At 37.7% G+C, this 18,138-nt stretch overlaps 2 protein-coding genes across 3 annotated transcripts; one reads left to right on the top strand and one right to left on the bottom strand.

Moving 5' to 3' along the window:
• The first annotated feature begins 9,653 nt into the window (after positions 1-9,653).
• Positions 9,654-11,746, top strand: LOC126623574 (uncharacterized). Of its 2 annotated transcripts, XM_050292491.1 has the most exons (3): positions 9,654-10,149; positions 10,213-10,511; positions 11,043-11,746. In XM_050292491.1, the coding sequence occupies exons 1-3, from the start codon at positions 9,770-9,772 to the stop codon at positions 11,444-11,446; spliced, it is 1,083 nt and encodes a 360-aa protein (XP_050148448.1). In that variant the 5' UTR covers positions 9,654-9,769; the 3' UTR covers positions 11,447-11,746. The 2 variants fall into 2 exon arrangements, with proteins under 2 accessions (XP_050148448.1, XP_050148447.1); XM_050292490.1 differs by having other exon boundaries at positions 9,654-10,511.
• A 1,075-nt stretch (positions 11,747-12,821) lies between these two features.
• On the bottom strand, positions 12,822-17,649 carry LOC126623570 (uncharacterized). The gene is made up of 5 exons (XM_050292485.1): positions 15,904-17,649; positions 15,057-15,241; positions 14,809-14,979; positions 13,680-14,132; positions 12,822-13,523 (listed from the first exon to the last, which is right to left on the bottom strand). The coding sequence occupies exons 1-5, from the start codon at positions 17,405-17,407 to the stop codon at positions 13,074-13,076; spliced, it is 2,763 nt and encodes a 920-aa protein (XP_050148442.1). The 5' UTR covers positions 17,408-17,649; the 3' UTR covers positions 12,822-13,073.
• Positions 17,650-18,138: the final 489 nt, after the last annotated feature.

Below are 18,138 nucleotides of genomic sequence, written 5' to 3' on the forward strand. Positions count from 1 at the left end.
TTCTTCACGCGCATGAAGCAGCACCTTATAACGATGTGTGAAACCACAGGTAGTTCTATTCGTTTTTCTTGTTTCCTTCTAATTTTTGCTTTTGTTGCAGGTTAGTTCTAGTACCTCGTTAATTCTTACTACCTTTAGGGCTGGTTTATTTTCAAGTATTCAAATTTCTAATGGAGTTGTTATTGGTCCTATAAAAATGTCATCCCGCTTTCTTTTTAATTGGAGTGTAAGACTTTTTGGAATGCCAATAACAGTTTCCGTTTCCAATTTGTTTGTGAGTTTTCATCGAGAAGAAAGAAAACTAATTTGGAGGCTGATTAGGAGTACCCTAATACTAATCCTTGTCTAATTAGGAGAGTTTTATTTTCAGTCTCCTGCATTGTGTGTATAACTTATCCTTGTACGATTAAGTCTATTTGGCCTTTCTTGCTGTCCACGCTTTATGAATCTCTATATATAATATATTTACCTTCTTAAGGAGACGAACACACATTCAAAGAGTACTCAGATTGAAATATTACGGTAAACCTGTTCTTGACATAATTTCAGAAGATAGTTCCGGTATCGCCCTACCTAATTAGTGTCAGACAATCATCTCATCTTAGGTATCTCCAAGTCTTTCCTTCCCCATGGAGCATCAGCATAAAAAGAACGTCGTGAATATTAATGATCTCCCTGAGGACTTATTCGTTCGAATCCTTTCTCGGCTCCCTTGCAACATGGTTTTCCAATGCATGTGCGTGTCCAAGCGTTGGTTCGTGCTCCTCAATAGTTCGTATTTTGTTCGCCAGTTTTCACGTTTCCAAAGGGAATTAGAGCAAAATCCCATCACGGGTACTGTGTTGTTCTCTTGGTATTCATCACGTCACCACAATCGTTGCCTATATCCCAAGCTCCCAAAATCTATAACACACAGATTTTATACTAGGAGTTTCCTTCCCCGGCGTTCTGATGGTGTATTTTACAAATCACTGTTAGTGTCGATGTATAATGACTTAGCTTTGTGCAACAACGAACATGGGGGAAGTTATTACTACATCTGCAATACATACACCATGCAATGGGTTGCTCTTCCGCCATTGAAATTCGAGTGGAGGAGAGATAGAGTAGGATTCATCTGCGATCCTTATATGGAAGATGATAAAAATTTGGAACAAGATGGTACTAGTAGTTGTAACGCTGAATATAGGTGCAGGGTTGTGCTAATTCATCACAAACACAATGCTCTTAAATTAAACATGGTGATGTTTTCTTCCGAGACTGGTGAATGGAGAGAGTTTGTTGTACCATGCCGACCAAAAACTCATTTGGTGCTCTGCGAGTCTTACATGAATTTGGCCCAGCCGGAAGGAGTTGCTTTCAAAGGAAAGTTGTATTGGTCGGGTAAAGCCGGGATTATGGAGTTGGATCCGTTGGCATACGACAGTAACAAAAACATTAGTACTAGTAATGCTGATGTTTTCGATAAATGTCGCTTCATTAATATTGATCACGAGCATACAGATGAATCGGATTACTCTAGATCTAGACGCTTATGTGTGCGGCGAGGCTGTTTGTGCCTCACAGGTGTGGTCAATGGGAGTCGCGTTCATATTTGGGAGTTCAAGGGAGAGATTGAGGAAGGAAACTTTTGCTTGATATATAACGTTTCCTTGTCCCCAATGCTCGATGAATCTGGTCTTCGTCACTTGCATCGTGCTTCATCTAAACTGCTGCATTTGAACTCGTTTGATGAGGATATCGTGTATATAGAAGCGGATAAATGCATCTTCATTTGCAACATTCGTACAGAGACGGTTCTGGCTAAGCATGAATCGGATGATAAAAAAATCCGTGCGTTCCCGTTTGTCCTCCCACGGTGGCCCACACCACTTCCTAGCATAGCCACCATGCGTGCTTCCACAACAAGCAGTTTAAGTAAGCTCAGATTAGAAGTCCAGAACTACTAAAGTTTGAAGCAGTGACGTTTCTACGATTCATACTGTCAACCACACTTAGTGAAATAAGGTTTTGTTGTTATTTTTATTGTATCCTTCATGATATACATGATTAGAAGTCAGAACTTATTAGTTGTACTTTAATTTTTGTTGTTGTTGTTGAATATAATCTAGATTTTCAGTTTTCTTTAGCAATGTGAGAGGAGATCAATGTAAAAATACTAACAAAGTTACGATGCTCCTACAACCATACAAAATTAGATGATAGTTTTGTTCGCAAAAATAATTAAAATAAAAAAGAATGTCTCGCATCATACAATTTTTGTGAATAAACTGCTATTGTTAAATTTGAGCATTAAAAAACGTTTTCGAACTTGTCTTACTATTTATTGAGAAAGATTCTAATTTGATCGTATGATCGATGAGCCTCATGCGCATATTCTTTCCATCTCTCTTCTCGTGCGGGTATTGTCTGAGGTGTAGGGTTGAGTGATCCAATTCATATTATAGAGAATATACTGAGATGCAACCATGAATATTCTGTAAACCGTAACAATTGAGAAATTTTTAGTTGTGACGGGAACACAAGTGGTACACTACGTGTTTTAATAGGAATAGTGAAAAATTTTATTTTTTTAAGTTATTAATTTTTTAGCACATATATCTTATCATTTATTTAATAACACGTGATGTACCATCCCATATACCAATCACACTGAAAAATCTGTCGTAGCAATGGAGGAAATTTACAAATGGCAGACACTCAAGAAATGGACGGTGTAAACGGTAACCTGTTGATCAGTAACGACTTTGGACTGAAGACTTTGACTGGGAGTCCTCGTACGTGCGTAACCAAATCTCCTTCCGTTGTATTGCAGCTGCCCAATCAGCACACTCCCATTCACCACCGCCCGCCCACGATCCCCTATCCAATATTTTGAGGAGAGGGTGACAAATCACTGGCATGCAAAAGTAACCAAGCATCTTTATGATTAATTTAATTTAATTTGATTAGCTACCTTTATTATCCTTATTCAACTTACTTTGAATAAACTAATTTAATTAATCTGACAACGACTAGCACAATCCCATAACATGGTAACGGCCATTGTGCACTTTTTTCTTGTCAATGGCCCCAACTCCACCGTTCGTTCACACTGGAGATAAATAATTAGTTGTATATTATCATGTTTTCATTTTTAGAAAGAGATCAGTTGGTGTTTTCGTTACTGTAGTTCACTATTTTGAAAGTCAGAAAGACGTATGAGGCATTTTAGCCTCCGGTTGGCCACCATTGTATGTTTCATCAGCACCAGAATTCAAACTCAAGACGTGTGGTGTGAAATTCAGACGTATTCGTAATATCCCATAAATTCTTTACCAAAAAAATATTCCCTTTATACTGGGGTCCACACGTTATCCATATCATATTTGTGCATGTAGTTGGGGGCAGTTGGATAAAGTATAGGTGGAAAAGAGATGAATATGTGCCTTGTTAAGTTTACGTTTGATTTCGTAGAAGTTGGCCATTTGGTGAAATCGCAGGCATGCAAAGGTTTTGCAATTTGGACGATTATTTCAGGTCCACAGAAAAGTGCCATGTATATAAGATTAAGACCGACAGATTTACCTGAAACGAAAGCACCGCGAACAGATTGACTTATCCTTCTTCTGTTTCTGTAAATATACATGCATTGCTTAATTGACAAGGTTGTCATATATTTATTTATCAACTGTCTGTATTTGTGACGTATATTAACTACCTCCCAAGTCTCAACGAACAATAAACTGCCATTTAAGTCAATATTTGTCCCATTTGTTTCGTTTATCCATTTTTTCCATGGATGGTCGGTTTGGCTCTAGGAAGCAATCCACCCAACCATGCAAAAATGTAATCTCTTGACAGTCGACAACATCGTCACACGCGTATATCCTATCAATATGCAGTTTCTACCTCATTAAGTTAAAGGTATTGTCCATCAATTTTGGAGTCTCATTTTTTCTCATATCGCTTGTATTACAAAAAATATTCAGCCTAACCACATGAAAATTGACGGATATTAGGGTAAGGTGGTTAATTGTTAGTTGTCGGGACACTATAAGATATGTCCTTTACACTTGGACGCTAAAATGTCAATCACTATTGCTAGTTTTTCTTATTAAGTAGGCGTATATATCTATAGGCCAAAATAGCTTCGTAGATTGGTATAACTCCTCACTTTAATCACCGATGAGATCGTCAAATATTTTGGTCATTCCATGAAAAATCTCCGTTAATACGACCAAAAAGAAAAAAAAAAAGAAAAAACCCTTTGTCAAATCATTTTAACCCATTGTTTATTAAATTAAGATATTTTTGTCGTTTTGGTCCCTTATTTAATAGAAAATTTTCACGTTGACCAAAATTATTGATGATGGAACTCATGACCAGTTCTATAATTTTAAATCTCAGAGACCAAAATGATGGCTTAAACCAATCTCAGATACCATTTTGACTAAAGTGCCTTATCTATCTATATATCCACGACCCCACTATATGGTTTGCAATTTAATTACTTGGTATTTCGATGTGGACTTGCTTTTCATATTGTTAAATCTTGCTTATTTTCTACAAGTTCTAGATGATTTTTCATCATCTGGTCAGACAAATAAACCTACTGCATATTATTTGAGTCGATAAGCACCATCTATCTGTCCCTCCTTGTTTCGCTGATAATTACTGTATGTTAACTGCCAATTTTTCTACATGTTCATGATATTTGTAGTTTAGTCTGTCAAATATTTCTACATGTCCATGATAGCCTAAATATTTTGTTCGTTTAAAGGGAAGCTATTAACATCTTGCATGACATTGCCACACCCGTCACGAAGCAAACATAAACTTTTATGTGAATCACCAGCACAAATCATGTAATGTATAATTTCATAAGTTATAGTAAAGGTGGACGACATAATTGGTATATTATATTATTTAAAATAAGTAACGAAATACTAACTCGTGTGCTATTATATTAGTGGTATGGTAATGTTACGCCACCGTATCCCAAATTCATCAAAAACAAAAAAACAAAAAAAAAATTGCTCATAAAACAACGACCAATCTCATGGGACTTCGGAGGAGTTTCATGGGGTAGTCTGTAGTTGCCTCCGAAGGAGGCAACAGGCAACTAACGATGCATCTTTATCAATCAATTACCTTTTCCTCTATTTATTTAGTTTCTTCTGCAATTAACTAATTTTTGAGAGCGACTAGTTACAATTTCATACCATGACACGCACTTTGTCTACACAAATTAAAGACGCACGCTAGTTGATATAAAATTTGGTGGTTCCTTGGATTATTATTAGAATTGTCTTAAATTTCAGATAGACGGGCTATGGGCCCACTCCAACAACACTGATACTGTTCCCACTTGGCCACCTGCTCAATCCGTCAACACTGATACTGTCCCCACTTGGCCACCTGCTCAATCCGTCAGGTGTGGGGTTTTAATACAAAAGGCCTCGTTGTTAGTTAGAGTAAGGTAATTCTATATAAATGGCTTGTTCTCAAGCCTTCTAGCCGATGTGGGACAAAGGAATTCTAATAAATTGCGAGTCTTGACGCAACAGAAATGTTGCTTCTTTGTGACCAAAAGGTTACGGGTTCGAGTCATGGAAACAAACTCTTTGCAAAGTAATAGTAAGACTGTATACGATAGACGTTTCTTCTTCCCTCACAAAGTGGGGAGCTTTGTTAGCTTAAGGTCGCTCTTTTTTATGTCACTTGAGAGCTTTTTTTTAGTTTAATAAGATACGTGATTTTACTAACTCACATGTCATAATATAAGTGTAGATTTTTACTTTGCAATTTGGGAGAGTTCAGGTGGACAAAAAAGTATCACGACCAGAAGTTCACCTGAAACTAAAGCACACCGACCAGTTGACTAACCTTCTGTTTGTCTCCATATATATATATAATATATCGCTTAATTGACAATTTAACTTCCATATATAATTACCAAGTAATTACCTGTCATTTAACGTCCAAAATACTAATTACATCTCTGTGAACAATTGACTAATCTTCAGTTTGCCCATTTGTTTATCTGTTAATTCTTCTGCAGTTGTCTACCGAAAACTTCCCGTTGTTTCGGTTGTCCGTTTTCTCCTGATTAGGAATTGTGGTAGTATTATTACAAATGCTATAAGGGCCATGTTAAGTGTGGATATTATGATTTAAATTTCAAATAATGGATACTATTGATCTTCTTCAAGACTTCAAATATTTGTAGGTCATCTTTCATGAATGCATCGTATGGTCAGTCGTCAGATGTCTACACAAACATAGACGGAGGGAGGTAAGGCCTAGTGGGGGTACATGCCCTCTCTCATCCCTTTTGTTTCATTACAATTTATTCAATTAATCATGCTTTGCGGATTATTCAATTAATCATATTAAAATAATGAAAATACTCTTTTAGTTTTTAAATGTCTTTTCGTCTTGTATATTATTCTCATGCACTAATGTCTAAACCTTGTTGAGTTGCATGTACTTGGTTAATTAGTACAAATGAGCATTAGATTGTCAACAATTAAAGACAAAATTAGACAATAGAGTAATAAATTAGGCTTTTGTAATTAATTTTTTCAGCATTTGTAAAATAACTAGCTTTATTTGTCCAAAAAAGGAGCTCAACTTTTTTAAGATGTCCCCTCTTAGTTAAATTTCTGGCTTCATCCCTGTACACAAATAGCCATATATTTAGTTGAATTGACAAGCACCAACCATCTTAATGCCCCTCTTTGCTTCTATGTCAAATTATTAATTAACTGTCATTTTCAGGGAAAACTTACTTACACTCCCAGATTTTACCAAGACGTTCAAGATCAATGGTATAATGTTATGTAGGAAAGATATATAAAACATATGGCACAATATCATAAGCACTGTGGTCGGCATTATGAGAGTGTAGGAAGTTTCTCTCACCATTTTCTTCTCCTAAACGAATGTTGACGGATGAGTGACACTATTTTTGTAACATAATTTTTTACAGATGTTTTTGTAAGGTCTATTTCGTAATGTATTTTAACGAGTTAAACCGTCTATCTTTTAGGTCTTCTGTCAATGATCATGTCTACCAAAAATCACTTAAATCTAAAACCATATGAAAGTTGGATTAAGGGTTTAAGGTTTATTTGTAAATCGTATTTGTTTATTTTTTTCATTACAAATTAATGTTTTAATGGTTTTGAATTTGTCCAATTTTTTCAATGATGATCTATAAATGATGTTATAAAAGATAAATAGTTCGGATAGTTAACATACATTATTGAATGAGCTATACAAAAACGTGTATAAAAAATTTGCAAAATAGTTGGTTCCAGGATCCACCCCATAAATATACACGCCATGAAAAAATTAAGTTCATCTCCAAGGATCAAGCTATAAATTTTCTTTTGTCATGCTACGGTTTGTTATGTCAAACTTAATGTTTTTTTTCATTGTGCAAACTGTGGTGTGGAAAATTCGTTAAATTTTTATTTTGCTGGACTTAGGGGTATACGTACATTTGTTGAATCATTAAACATATATTTACGTATGTAATGATCCTTTTGCGTATCTGATTAAGAAGCATGGTCACTTAATCTATCCATAGATTATAATTATAAAACATTAGATTAGTCGATTAGATGGTTAAGATTAGTCAAGATTATTCTAATCAAGTTAACTTAAACAAATAAATATTCTTATAATCTTTCAGCCGCAGGATCCAGTGCCATAAGATCAAGGTTACGTGGTCGGTTTAGAGGTACACTTTGCGAGGTACAAAACATGCGGTGTCACTGGCCAGCTGCTAGGGAGGAGCGTCTCCGCCCCCTTGGACCAGCGACTCATGTTTATGACTCTTCCATGTATCAGGAACACGGCTCGATAAATTAAATGTAATAACACAACTATTGGAGAATTTTTTTCATGTTTTCAACTTATTGTATTTTTACATTTAGTGTTTCAGGCCGTGTTCCTAACACTATGAAACTTTTTTTCCATGATCATGATATTGCTACGCCAAAAAATATCTTAGTACTACAGTCTAGTGGTATTCATTTTTACTTGTAAGTGAAAGATTTTGGAAGTATTATATCGTTTGTTCAAGAAAAAAAATTCAAAATAATGCTCACGATCTTAATATTCTCCTCAAGTAACGGTCAAATAAAATAATGCTCCCAAGATTTCAAAGTAATGCCTTCAAGAACTAATTCGAACTAAAGCTTTCTATACTTTTTGATAAATAATAATACTACTAAACTTTTTCTATCACCTAAAGCCAGTCCTCTTTACCTTGATCCGAAAAAAAACATGGTGACCCCATTTACAAATGAATAGTGGTCTAAACAAACAAAAGAGCTGAAAGTCATTTTCTTCAAACGATAGGCGATTGTTCTTCAGATGTTAACGCATCTGATGTGGATTTGAAGAACGTTGAAGAGTTTGTTGAAAGAGGGAATTAGTGGTTTGTGTTACCCATATTTAGGGTAAACTGTATGTTAGATTTTTCTCAACGCAACCTGTATTTAAGAAAGATAAAATATCATGTACAACGACGGAACATAAAAATCATAAATGAAAAGAAAATTAGAAAGAAAAAGATAAGTGGTTGAGTTTAATGTGAAAAGGAAACTAAACACTAGTTCACCGCTTAATGTCACTTGTCAATGTGTTGCCAACTTGCCAAATTGCCATCCTGCCATGCACACGCTTAATTAAGAAGTGGTGACTCCATGCCCACGCATGTTTAAACTTAAACCTATAAACAGGGGCGGAGCCACCAAGGGACTAGGGTAGTCCGTGGCCCATCCTGACTTCATCTGACGTGTGAACCTCATGGAAGAAGATGAAGCAAACGACGTCGTTAAGCTGTTTTGATTTTAAATCTTTTCGGCTGTCTAATGAAACAATAAGTTTGGCAGGGGAGTTTTAAAAGAGATGTGCAATTTTAAATGGAAAAAGCAACCCCACTTCTGGTTCGATTCTCTCACCTAACAGTAATATACACCCAATAATTTTCTAAAGTAACCCACCTTCTTTATTTGTAGACCTCTCCCCCTTTTCCTTCTTTTTCTACTTCTTTGTATTTTCTTTAGCTTTCCACAACCTACCTCTTACTTGGTTGTCTGGGTTTTTACATTTTTTTTCTTCTTAGTATTGAATTTAAGAGAATTTTTTCAGTTTTGTGAGGATTACACAAATTGCATATGTTAACATGTTATGAATTCAACTTTTTACACTCATATATATATATATATACATATTTGTGAAAGGCCCTCCTCATTCAGAATTCTAGTTCCGCCACTGCCTATAAATATTAGGTTGTTATATCCACACACGTTTTTTTACCTCTCAAACATCCCTTCCCGGCCATTGGATTAAATAAGTTGAAGAAGATTAAAGAACGAAAATTAATAATAAATGTATGGAAGGTAAAAATGAATGTGTGGATAGCATCACCATAAATATATACAGCTCATCACTTCATCTCTGGATCATGTATGGGTCGCCACGCGGATATTCTCTCTAACAAGAGTGGGCCATCCTCACTCACCGAGACAATAATCCACCGTCGATCACTCCTCCTCTGAATCCGACGGCTCAAGTCCCATCACAAGAACGCGTCCCACACTCTCCTTCTCTATATATTCCCCATGCAATTCCGTTTCTCTCAAACCCCCGCTCAGTGCTCACATCTCCAATTCCCAGTTTCCCACTCACTCCCTGTCTTAAACACTCACCCCCGTAATCACCGTAATCAATTAAAATCAAACTTGATTAAGATCTTAATTAACCAAAAAAAATGTCTTGGTTAGCTTCTCTGAAGATTGTCCTAATATCGAGTGGCGTCGTGGCGTTGGCTCTGGCCATGAAGCTCTCTGTTCCGATGGCGACGGAGTTCGTAGCTTCTCACTTGCCGGTCATGTGCTCCTACTTCCGATCCTTGTTCCGTCCTCCGTACCTCTACGTCCTTATCAACTGCATCATCATCACCATCGCCGCTTCCTCCAGGTTCAATGGCCACGGCAGGTCGCCTCAGCCGAAGCTTCAACCGGAGTCGGAGGCGAGCGTTTCGGATCCTCCGGCGGTTTACGAGTCAATGTATCGAGAGTCGGAGGTTGTTCATGAGCTGAAGTATGCGGTTGTGATCAAACCGGAGTCGGAGGCCATTTACGAACCGAGGTATCGAGAGCCTGAGGTTGTTCATGAGCTGACATCGGAGTCGGAGGTGGTTTCCGAACAGAGGTATCGAGAGCCTGAGGTTGTTCATGAGCTGACATCGGAGTCGGAGGTGGTTTCCGAACCGAGGTATCGAGAGCCTGAGGTTGTTTATGAGCTGACGTCTGCGGTTGTGATCAATGGATATGTAGAAGAAGCAGAGCCTGAGGCGGCTGAGATTAAAGATGATCGTAAATACGAAGACAAGCTTGTGATCTTGCCGCCGAAGAGTATGTTGGAGTCCGACGAGATTGCTTTGCCGGTGGAGAAACCTCCAGTTTCGGCGAGATTCAGTCACCGGAAACCGGCCAGGTCCATTCCTGAAGGTATTTTCATTTTCATTTTCGTAACCCTAGTTTCATTTTTAAATAGTTTAATCGTAATTACGGTTTGTTTGATATTTGGTTTAATAAGAAGCACTTTTGCTAATTGCAGACCAAAAATTTTATTAAAAATTAAAAATACAAGAAGTATTTTCAGTTATTTAAAAATAATTTTGCCATTTTCAGAGCATTCTTTCTCACTTTCGAAAGATGCATGCTTTTTAAAATCCAAAAGTGCTTGTAATAATTTCTGACGAAACATTTTTAATAACGCTTTTCGTTATCTTAAAACATTTTAAAGTATTTAAAAATATTTTCAGCCATTTGAAAAACATTATCGAGCATTTGTTACCGGTAAATCAAGTAACGGCATAGAAGTCTGAAAACAAAGCAGAGTTCAAATGTGGTGTGCAAATGTCTGTGACTCTCTATCACATCCGGTGGTGCGTAATGTCTAATAAGCCCCTTTGTATCTCTAGCTCAAAGGGGTAAGGTGGACATTTTACTGACGTATATTACCGCGAAATTTAACAGGTGGTAGGCCGTTGAGGGTGGCGAAGCCGAAACGGAACGACACGCTGGAGAACACGTGGAAGGCGATAACGGAAGGTCGGTCGATGCCGTTGAGCAGGCACACGAAGAAGACCGAGACGTTGCCGAATCACGGCCGTCAGTTAAAAGTTGACTTGACGTCGGCAGTGGACACGTCAGTGATGGTGAAGGCAGAGACGTTTAAGGAACCAACCAACCAAAGCCTGACAACTGTCGCCACCGGGGATGGAAGTGGAGGGAGGCTGAGGAAAGAGCCGTCGCTGAGTCAGGACGAGTTGAACCGCCAAGTGGAGGCGTTCATAAACAAGTTCAACGATGAAATGAGGATGCAGAGACAGCAGTCTTTGGATCAGTACAAGAAGATGGTCAACGGTGGAAGCCATTGATGCACATATTTGGTCAAAGGTTTTTTTCATCTAATTTACTAGATTTTATTTTTAATATTTCATTTGAATTCATTTTAACCCCCCAAAAAAGGAAAAAATATAACAAAATTACAATTAGGGTTTATGAGGAAATATTAATTATATGTTGGTCTGCAAAGCAAAGAAACCTTTTTTATCTTAGTTATTTCTTTTGACTGTAAAGGAAAGTAAGAAATTTTAGAAGTGTTCATTTCGATGTAAATTTTTTATTATATCACCATTTTCGTAGGTGCTCAGAAATATCAGATATTTCAAATTTTAGATCTTTTGGTCAAAAAATAAATAGTATTCTACTCAGATGAAATGCACGGCTAATGATGCATAATATCTTAGCCATCTGGCGTAACCACGACTACTAGCATCCCGACAGTTGTGAAAACCCTACTCAAGTAGGTGGACCACGTCATTATCACCAATCTTAATTATTTTAGATAAGTTTATAATCTTTAAGTTACCTGATGAAGACCCAGTCCATAAATATAATTAGTGAGTACTCAAGGCTTTCCATCTGTCCATGGTCTTAATTATTTAGGAGGAAAATTAACGAAAATATTTAAAATTTTTGAGTTTTAATGATAAGGACAAAATAAAAAGTAAAATGAATAGTACCAGAATTGATTTTTTAGTGTAAAAATATGATTTTTTCTTAAAGTGAACAGTATTGAAAACTTTTCGTTAAAATTCTTTTATTTAGGTCCTAACCTAAAAGTATATAAGATTAGTCGTGTAAACTATTGATTTGATGGCTTGTATTCATAGACAACGATGGAGACGTACTTGAATATTCGAGATAGAAATGATTAAGAAGAAAAATATTCAAGATTCAACACCTCACCTATTATGCCGACACGCCAGATGAGGTTAGCCTGATGTAATCCGGGTGTTGGATCCTAGAATTTCTCCGGGTGTAAAATCATGCAGACGCAAGTTATGAGAAAGTTACATTAAAGAGAATCGAACCGGAGAGTTTCCAAATTGAGACAGATTATCTGCGTTCCCACTTTCTGTGCCCTCCTGTTTTGTATGATTATAGTTAAACTACGTTAAAAAAAAATTTTAGTAATATAAAATGTTAACATGACTTAACTGTGACCACACAAACAAGAGGGCATGGAAAATGAGGGTAGAGAATCTGCCTCCTCTCTAAATTGATATAGCAGCCTCTCTAAATTGATATAGCAGCCTTTTTCAGTTACCAACTCGGACTCTTATTTTGTGTGGTCACGATTAAATCACGTCAACATTTTATATATTTTTTTTTATAGAGATAATAAGACAAAAAATAATAATAATATAAAATATTAACATAAGTTAGCCGTAACCACACAAACAGTAAGGCACAGGAAATGAGAGGGTAGAGAATCTGCCTCCTTTCTAAATTGATATAGCAGCCTTTTTCAGTTACCAACTCGGACCGTACTCCGGGACATCAAAAGATCAAGAGAGCGTACGGTTGTGTTACATACTTTTGCCAAGCTAACCACTTTCGAGAGATGCTTAAAATATACAGGTTCAAATACAATGGCAAAAGGGACAAAAATAAACCTGAATACGGTCAGTGAACATACGCGTCAAAATTGCTCGTAAATCAGGCGCCTCGTTTTAGCCTTTTTATTCTCTCAAGGGCACCAAGGCGGCTGCCATCGTCCTTGGTATCAGCATCTCCGCCCTCGTCTTTTTCGGCCTCCTTTCTCTTGTTAGCCAACTCTCCAAAAACAGCATCCGGGACCTCCTTCTGTGCAATTTGAATCTCCACCCTTTCCTCGTCTTCTGAATCATTTTCTTCCGGTAGCTCAATGTCTTCAGGATTTGCGGTAACTTTGATCCCTCCGTCGGTCTGTTGAATTGCTCCAGCACTCACAAAGCCTATTCTACTGCTATCTTTAGTGGTAGTATCGTTGGCCACAGGTGCCAACTGCCTCTCTAGAGCAGCCATTTCATCTTCGGGGACTCCTGCCTGTTTCAACTTGTCTTTTGCCTCGTCCATGTTCAGCCTCTGATCCTTTTGCATCATATACTCGGGTAGAATAAAGTGCGTCTGGTAGAACGATACAAATGAGAATTAAAATGAGCAATTCAGGAACCCTTTCTCTGAGACCCTAATAAAACATTTACCTAAATTGCTGGAGAAAGAAAAAATACTGAAAGTAATAAGCTTTTTAGATAAAACCAGATACAGAACTAATGAACTTACCTGGCTATAGCTTGCGGAAACACTTCGTTTAATTCGAAGCATCTCCCGGAAGGTATCTTCATTTCCGTGCTGCACTTCAAACTCATGCCATTTGTTCCAGAAATCCACATCAGATCGTGGATCTGAAAACTGCGACGCAAATGTATACACTCCCCGAGCACGATCAATTTCTCCCAAGCTCTTCTCAAGCTCAGCAAACTTTAAACACATTGTCTTCACATCTTTGTCTGGAAGACCAGAATCTATGGCCTGCTGGTATATATCCCTTGTTTTTGGGACGCCAAATATCTCTGTGGCACGGGCAATATAGATTTCATACATGCCCAGTTTCTCATGGTTTGGAACAGCCTTCGTTGCTTCATCATAGACTTTCATCGCCCGCTTTGATAGGCCATAATCCTCCTCCAGCTTTGCATATTGAAGATACATAGGCTTCTTCGCATCAGCAGGGGCCTGATATACCATGTTAAGGTTAGTATCAGATAAAATAACAATATAAAAGGGCAACATTCTAGCATATTGAAGAACTCAAACGTGAAATGATTTCAAAAAATACAAAAGTCCACACAAATTCTAATACACAGAGAGTGGGTGATATGCAGAACACCAGTAAAACAGAAGGAGAACTATTGAAATGAAAAACATATAGGCTCCGTGCAATCAACTGTGATAAACTTTGGACAGCTAGACCAAGAGAACATCATTGCGCACTTCAATATCAACTTGGCCTATAATATTCATGTGATTATTCCATTCACTCGATAACAGAGTGCACACATATAATCACAGTAAGTATGAAGACACCAAAATGCAGTCCCCACATATAAAGGTACATGTATATTTCTATGTATAAATTAATATAAAATAGAAAAACCCTAATTATAGGTCAATAGTTTGTCGGGTTTCACTTTATACAATGGATAGTATGACTATGACAGAAGAAGGATATGATAAGACAGAATCTCAAAAAATGAACCATATGATTGCTAATCAGATATGAACAAAATCATTAACTTAACCGATGTAAAAAATGTTGAAAATCAATGCTAAATTAAAATTTAGTGCTTTAGAAATACCACAGTAATTTATCATATCCAGACTAAAGTCTAAAGGGGTAGAATGCTAGTACCGCTTGAACAGCCTCCTCAAATAGCTCTCTTGCGCGCTCAAGTTCTTTCTTCCCATATCTCTTTACAAATCTAGAGAGATATGTAACCCATATGTCTTTGACATGTGGATACTTGAATATTTTAGTACCTTTTTGATACACCTTGAACGCATCTTCAAAGTATTTATGCTCCTGTGCAATCAAATTCTAAACATAAGATGCTTACAAGTGAATGTTCCAAGAAAAGAGCGATGGGAGGAATGCCATACCTCAAGAAGTGATGCATAATTGATTATGATCTGCGGTGTGGCTATTTTCAAATCCAATATCCTCTCGTAAACAGCTCGAGTGGACTCTAATTTACCCAGGCTCTCCTCCAAGTCCACATAAAAGGCCCAAATCCTCAAGCATTTATGCAGCTTCATCTGAACCGGTGCATTCCCATCAGCAGCCACTGCAACAGCATAAGCCAAAGTCCCAAAGTTTAATTATAGCTCCCACAAAATCCATATACCTAACCTAACCATTTAACTTCTTTTTCCTTTCAACAGTTAAAATAAAATAGTGAAAACACAACTCGATAGAAAAGCCACAACTCGATGGGGGCTCTAACAAACCCAAAGACTAGTGCAAACACAGAATCAACCAAAAACACAGTGCCTGTCAAAAAGCGCAATAAGAATGGAAAAGGAAGTAAACAAGAGTATGGAAACCAAATATGGGAAACAGACACATTTCTTTTAACCAATTCAAATGCTAAAACTTAGTAAAATCACCATTATATTACCATTAAGAAGGCACTTGGAAGTCCAGCAGAATTATAGATCTCAAAGACAGTATTTGGAATAAGAATAATAGAGACAAGGCCAAACAATTCAAAGCAAATCAAGGTGATTTTCAAATTGGAAAGAAAATTTCTGGTTCCAAAGTAAATATAAAAGCAAGCAGCATAAGAATTACAGGGAAGATACCAGGTGCAAGATATTTCAGGAAATATATCTACGTTTGAGATTATTGAAACATAATAATAACTGTATAAAAAGCTCTCTAAAGTTTTTATTTGAACTTCCAACACATACAAAACTACAAAACAAACCAATGAAGGATGAACATTACCTCTTCGTTTCACCTCAACAGATGGCTCTGCAGTAGCCCGCCTCATCAGTTCCAGTGCTCCTTTGAAATTCTTATGCCTCAATTCCATTTCTGCCCACTCACACCACAGACTAGCCAAATTATCCACGGTCTTGTAATTCACCTGCACTGCTTTATCAAAAATCACTCTGGCATTGACAATATCATTGTGGTTCTCGTACAACTTAGCAAAAGCAACCCACAAAGTGTGAGGCTTCCCAACCGCTTTCATTGGATCAATTGTCCTCACTGCCTCAGTGTAAGTAAGTATCTGCTTGGTGGGATTGCCCTCATAAAGCTTCACTCTTCGGTGCCACTGCTCTACATTATGAGGATTTTGTCGTAAAAGAACACTATTTGCTAGTACAGGTCTTCTATCCATGAGATGGTCCAATCGAGCTAATCTCAAATCTATATCCTTATCATCATGTAACCAAAACCCATCAAGCATTTTCTTCTCAAGCTCAGCCACAGACAAGTTAATATCCAATCGAAGATCTTCTTCCTCCTCATTTCCATCCTCCGCAACCCCATTCTCTTTGTCCTCCTCATCATCACTCAAATCAGCAGTTTCCATCTTATGGGCAAGCACAATCTCTTCAAAATGAGCATACGAATCAAAAATCACACTAAAATCTCTCACCGTTACCACAGTTGTCATACCCTCCTCGAATATATCCCTCGCCTTCTCATGCAAATTCCTTCTAATGTAATAGTCCGCAAGAGAGGTCCACAACCGCCCCACCTCATCTGTAAACTTCCTAATCCCACCTCTAATTATAGCATCCACATTGAGGCCCGAAACCTCGGTGGCATGCTTAGTAAGCAAATCACACAATTCTAGCCACAGCCTATGTTTCGTCTTCCCCTTTATCGAGTAAAACTTATCATCATTCAACACAGCAGCCAGCCTCTCGGCAGCCTCTTGCCAAAGACTAGAATTAATCAAGAACTCGATGAAATCTTCAATATGGGTAGGGTCATATTTCAAATACCTGCGATAAACCCGAAGCGAGGTCTCGATTGGGATGCCCTTTTGGCTCACGAACACGAGGTAGGGCTCCCAAATGCGATCGTGCTGCGTCACGGGAAGAGCACACAGCGCTCTGTCAAAGGTCCGGCGAGTCTTGGTGACCAATTTCTGCTCCGTCAAAGTCTGCAAGTACATAATCCAAATCCTGGGCATCTTGTGCATCGTCACTAGGGCTCGTTCAAACGTGTTGACTAGTGTTTCATACTGCGAGTGAGTGATGGGCAAGTTCCTTACAAGCTCGAGTCTTTCGCGGAGGTAAGCGTACCAGAGCTTGTAGCTTCCGGGCAGAGCCTTGAGGGCTCGCTCGTAGATTATGAAGCGCTTCTTGAACGGAGATTCGGCTCGAGCGATTAGGTAGCGCCACCATAGCTTGAGGCTGAATGGGTTGCGGAGAAGCTCCTCTTCGTAGAGCAGGTCGTCTTGCGATGGGTATAGCTCCTGAGAGATCGCCATGGGAGAGTGAATCTGCAGGGATAGCAATTGGTAGTGCCTGAAAAAACCCTAAACCCTATAGAAACAATTAGGCGAAGTTTAAATTTTTGAGGATTTTGAAGTTTCAATGCAGCATAGTCCGGGATTTTGGGGGTTGAAGAAACCCTAAATTTATCAAATTATACAAACAGAGAGAGAGAGAGAGAGAGAAGGCGGAGGGAGAAGTGAACAGATTGAAATCTGTTAACCGGGAATTGGAATTTGTTTTCGGCTCGTTTAGATCATTTTAAAAAGTTGAGAGTGCTTTTGAAAAAGTGTTTTTCAGTTTTAAAAGTATTTTAAGTTTTTTTTAGAATTTACTTATATTTTGATTGAGGATTGATTTTAAAAATATTTTCATTAAAAACGCTTTTAATTATTTTGGTTTGATATTGCTCTGCTTTGAAAAAAAACTGTTTCTGTTATGCTGCGAGAATAAGCTCATTTTTACTGCTTCACATTTTTATCTTTTTTTTCACCAAAAACTATGAAAATAAACGTTTTTAAGTGTTTAGCAAACACATTTTTGAGCTTGGCTCTTTTTTATACCCACATTTTATAAAAGCATATCAGTACCAATCAAGTACTAAAGCACATCCAAACGAGTCTTGTTTGATTGAAATGTTTTTGGGCTCAAGCCCATTAAAAGCCCCCGCCCAATCGTATGCCGGGCCCTTAATACAAGGCCATGAAAACGGCGGCCCATTAGGCTC

This window comes from Malus sylvestris, chromosome 5, assembly GCF_916048215.2.
Source record: "Malus sylvestris chromosome 5, drMalSylv7.2, whole genome shotgun sequence".
In the NCBI taxonomy this organism is placed as follows: Eukaryota; Viridiplantae; Streptophyta; class Magnoliopsida; order Rosales; family Rosaceae; genus Malus; species Malus sylvestris.

What these genes read in the sequence shown, in the direction of transcription:
- LOC126623570 (XM_050292485.1), bottom strand. Translation starts at nt 17,407, where the DNA reads ATGGCGATCTCTCAGGAGCTATACCCATCGCAAGACGACCTGCTCTAC. An exon ending in TGTTGAGGTGAAACGAAGAG is followed by an intron (nt 15,242 to 15,903) that starts GTAATGTTCATC and finishes ATGCTGTTGCAG; the next exon opens with TGGCTGCTGATGGGAATGCA. An exon ending in TTTCCGCAAGCTATAGCCAG is followed by an intron (nt 13,524 to 13,679) that starts GTAAGTTCATTA and finishes TCGTTCTACCAG; the next exon opens with ACGCACTTTATTCTACCCGA.
- LOC126623574 (XM_050292490.1), top strand. Translation starts at nt 9,770, where the DNA reads ATGTCTTGGTTAGCTTCTCTGAAGATTGTCCTAATATCGAGTGGCGTC. An exon ending in GGCCAGGTCCATTCCTGAAG is followed by an intron (nt 10,512 to 11,042) that starts GTATTTTCATTT and finishes GAAATTTAACAG; the next exon opens with GTGGTAGGCCGTTGAGGGTG.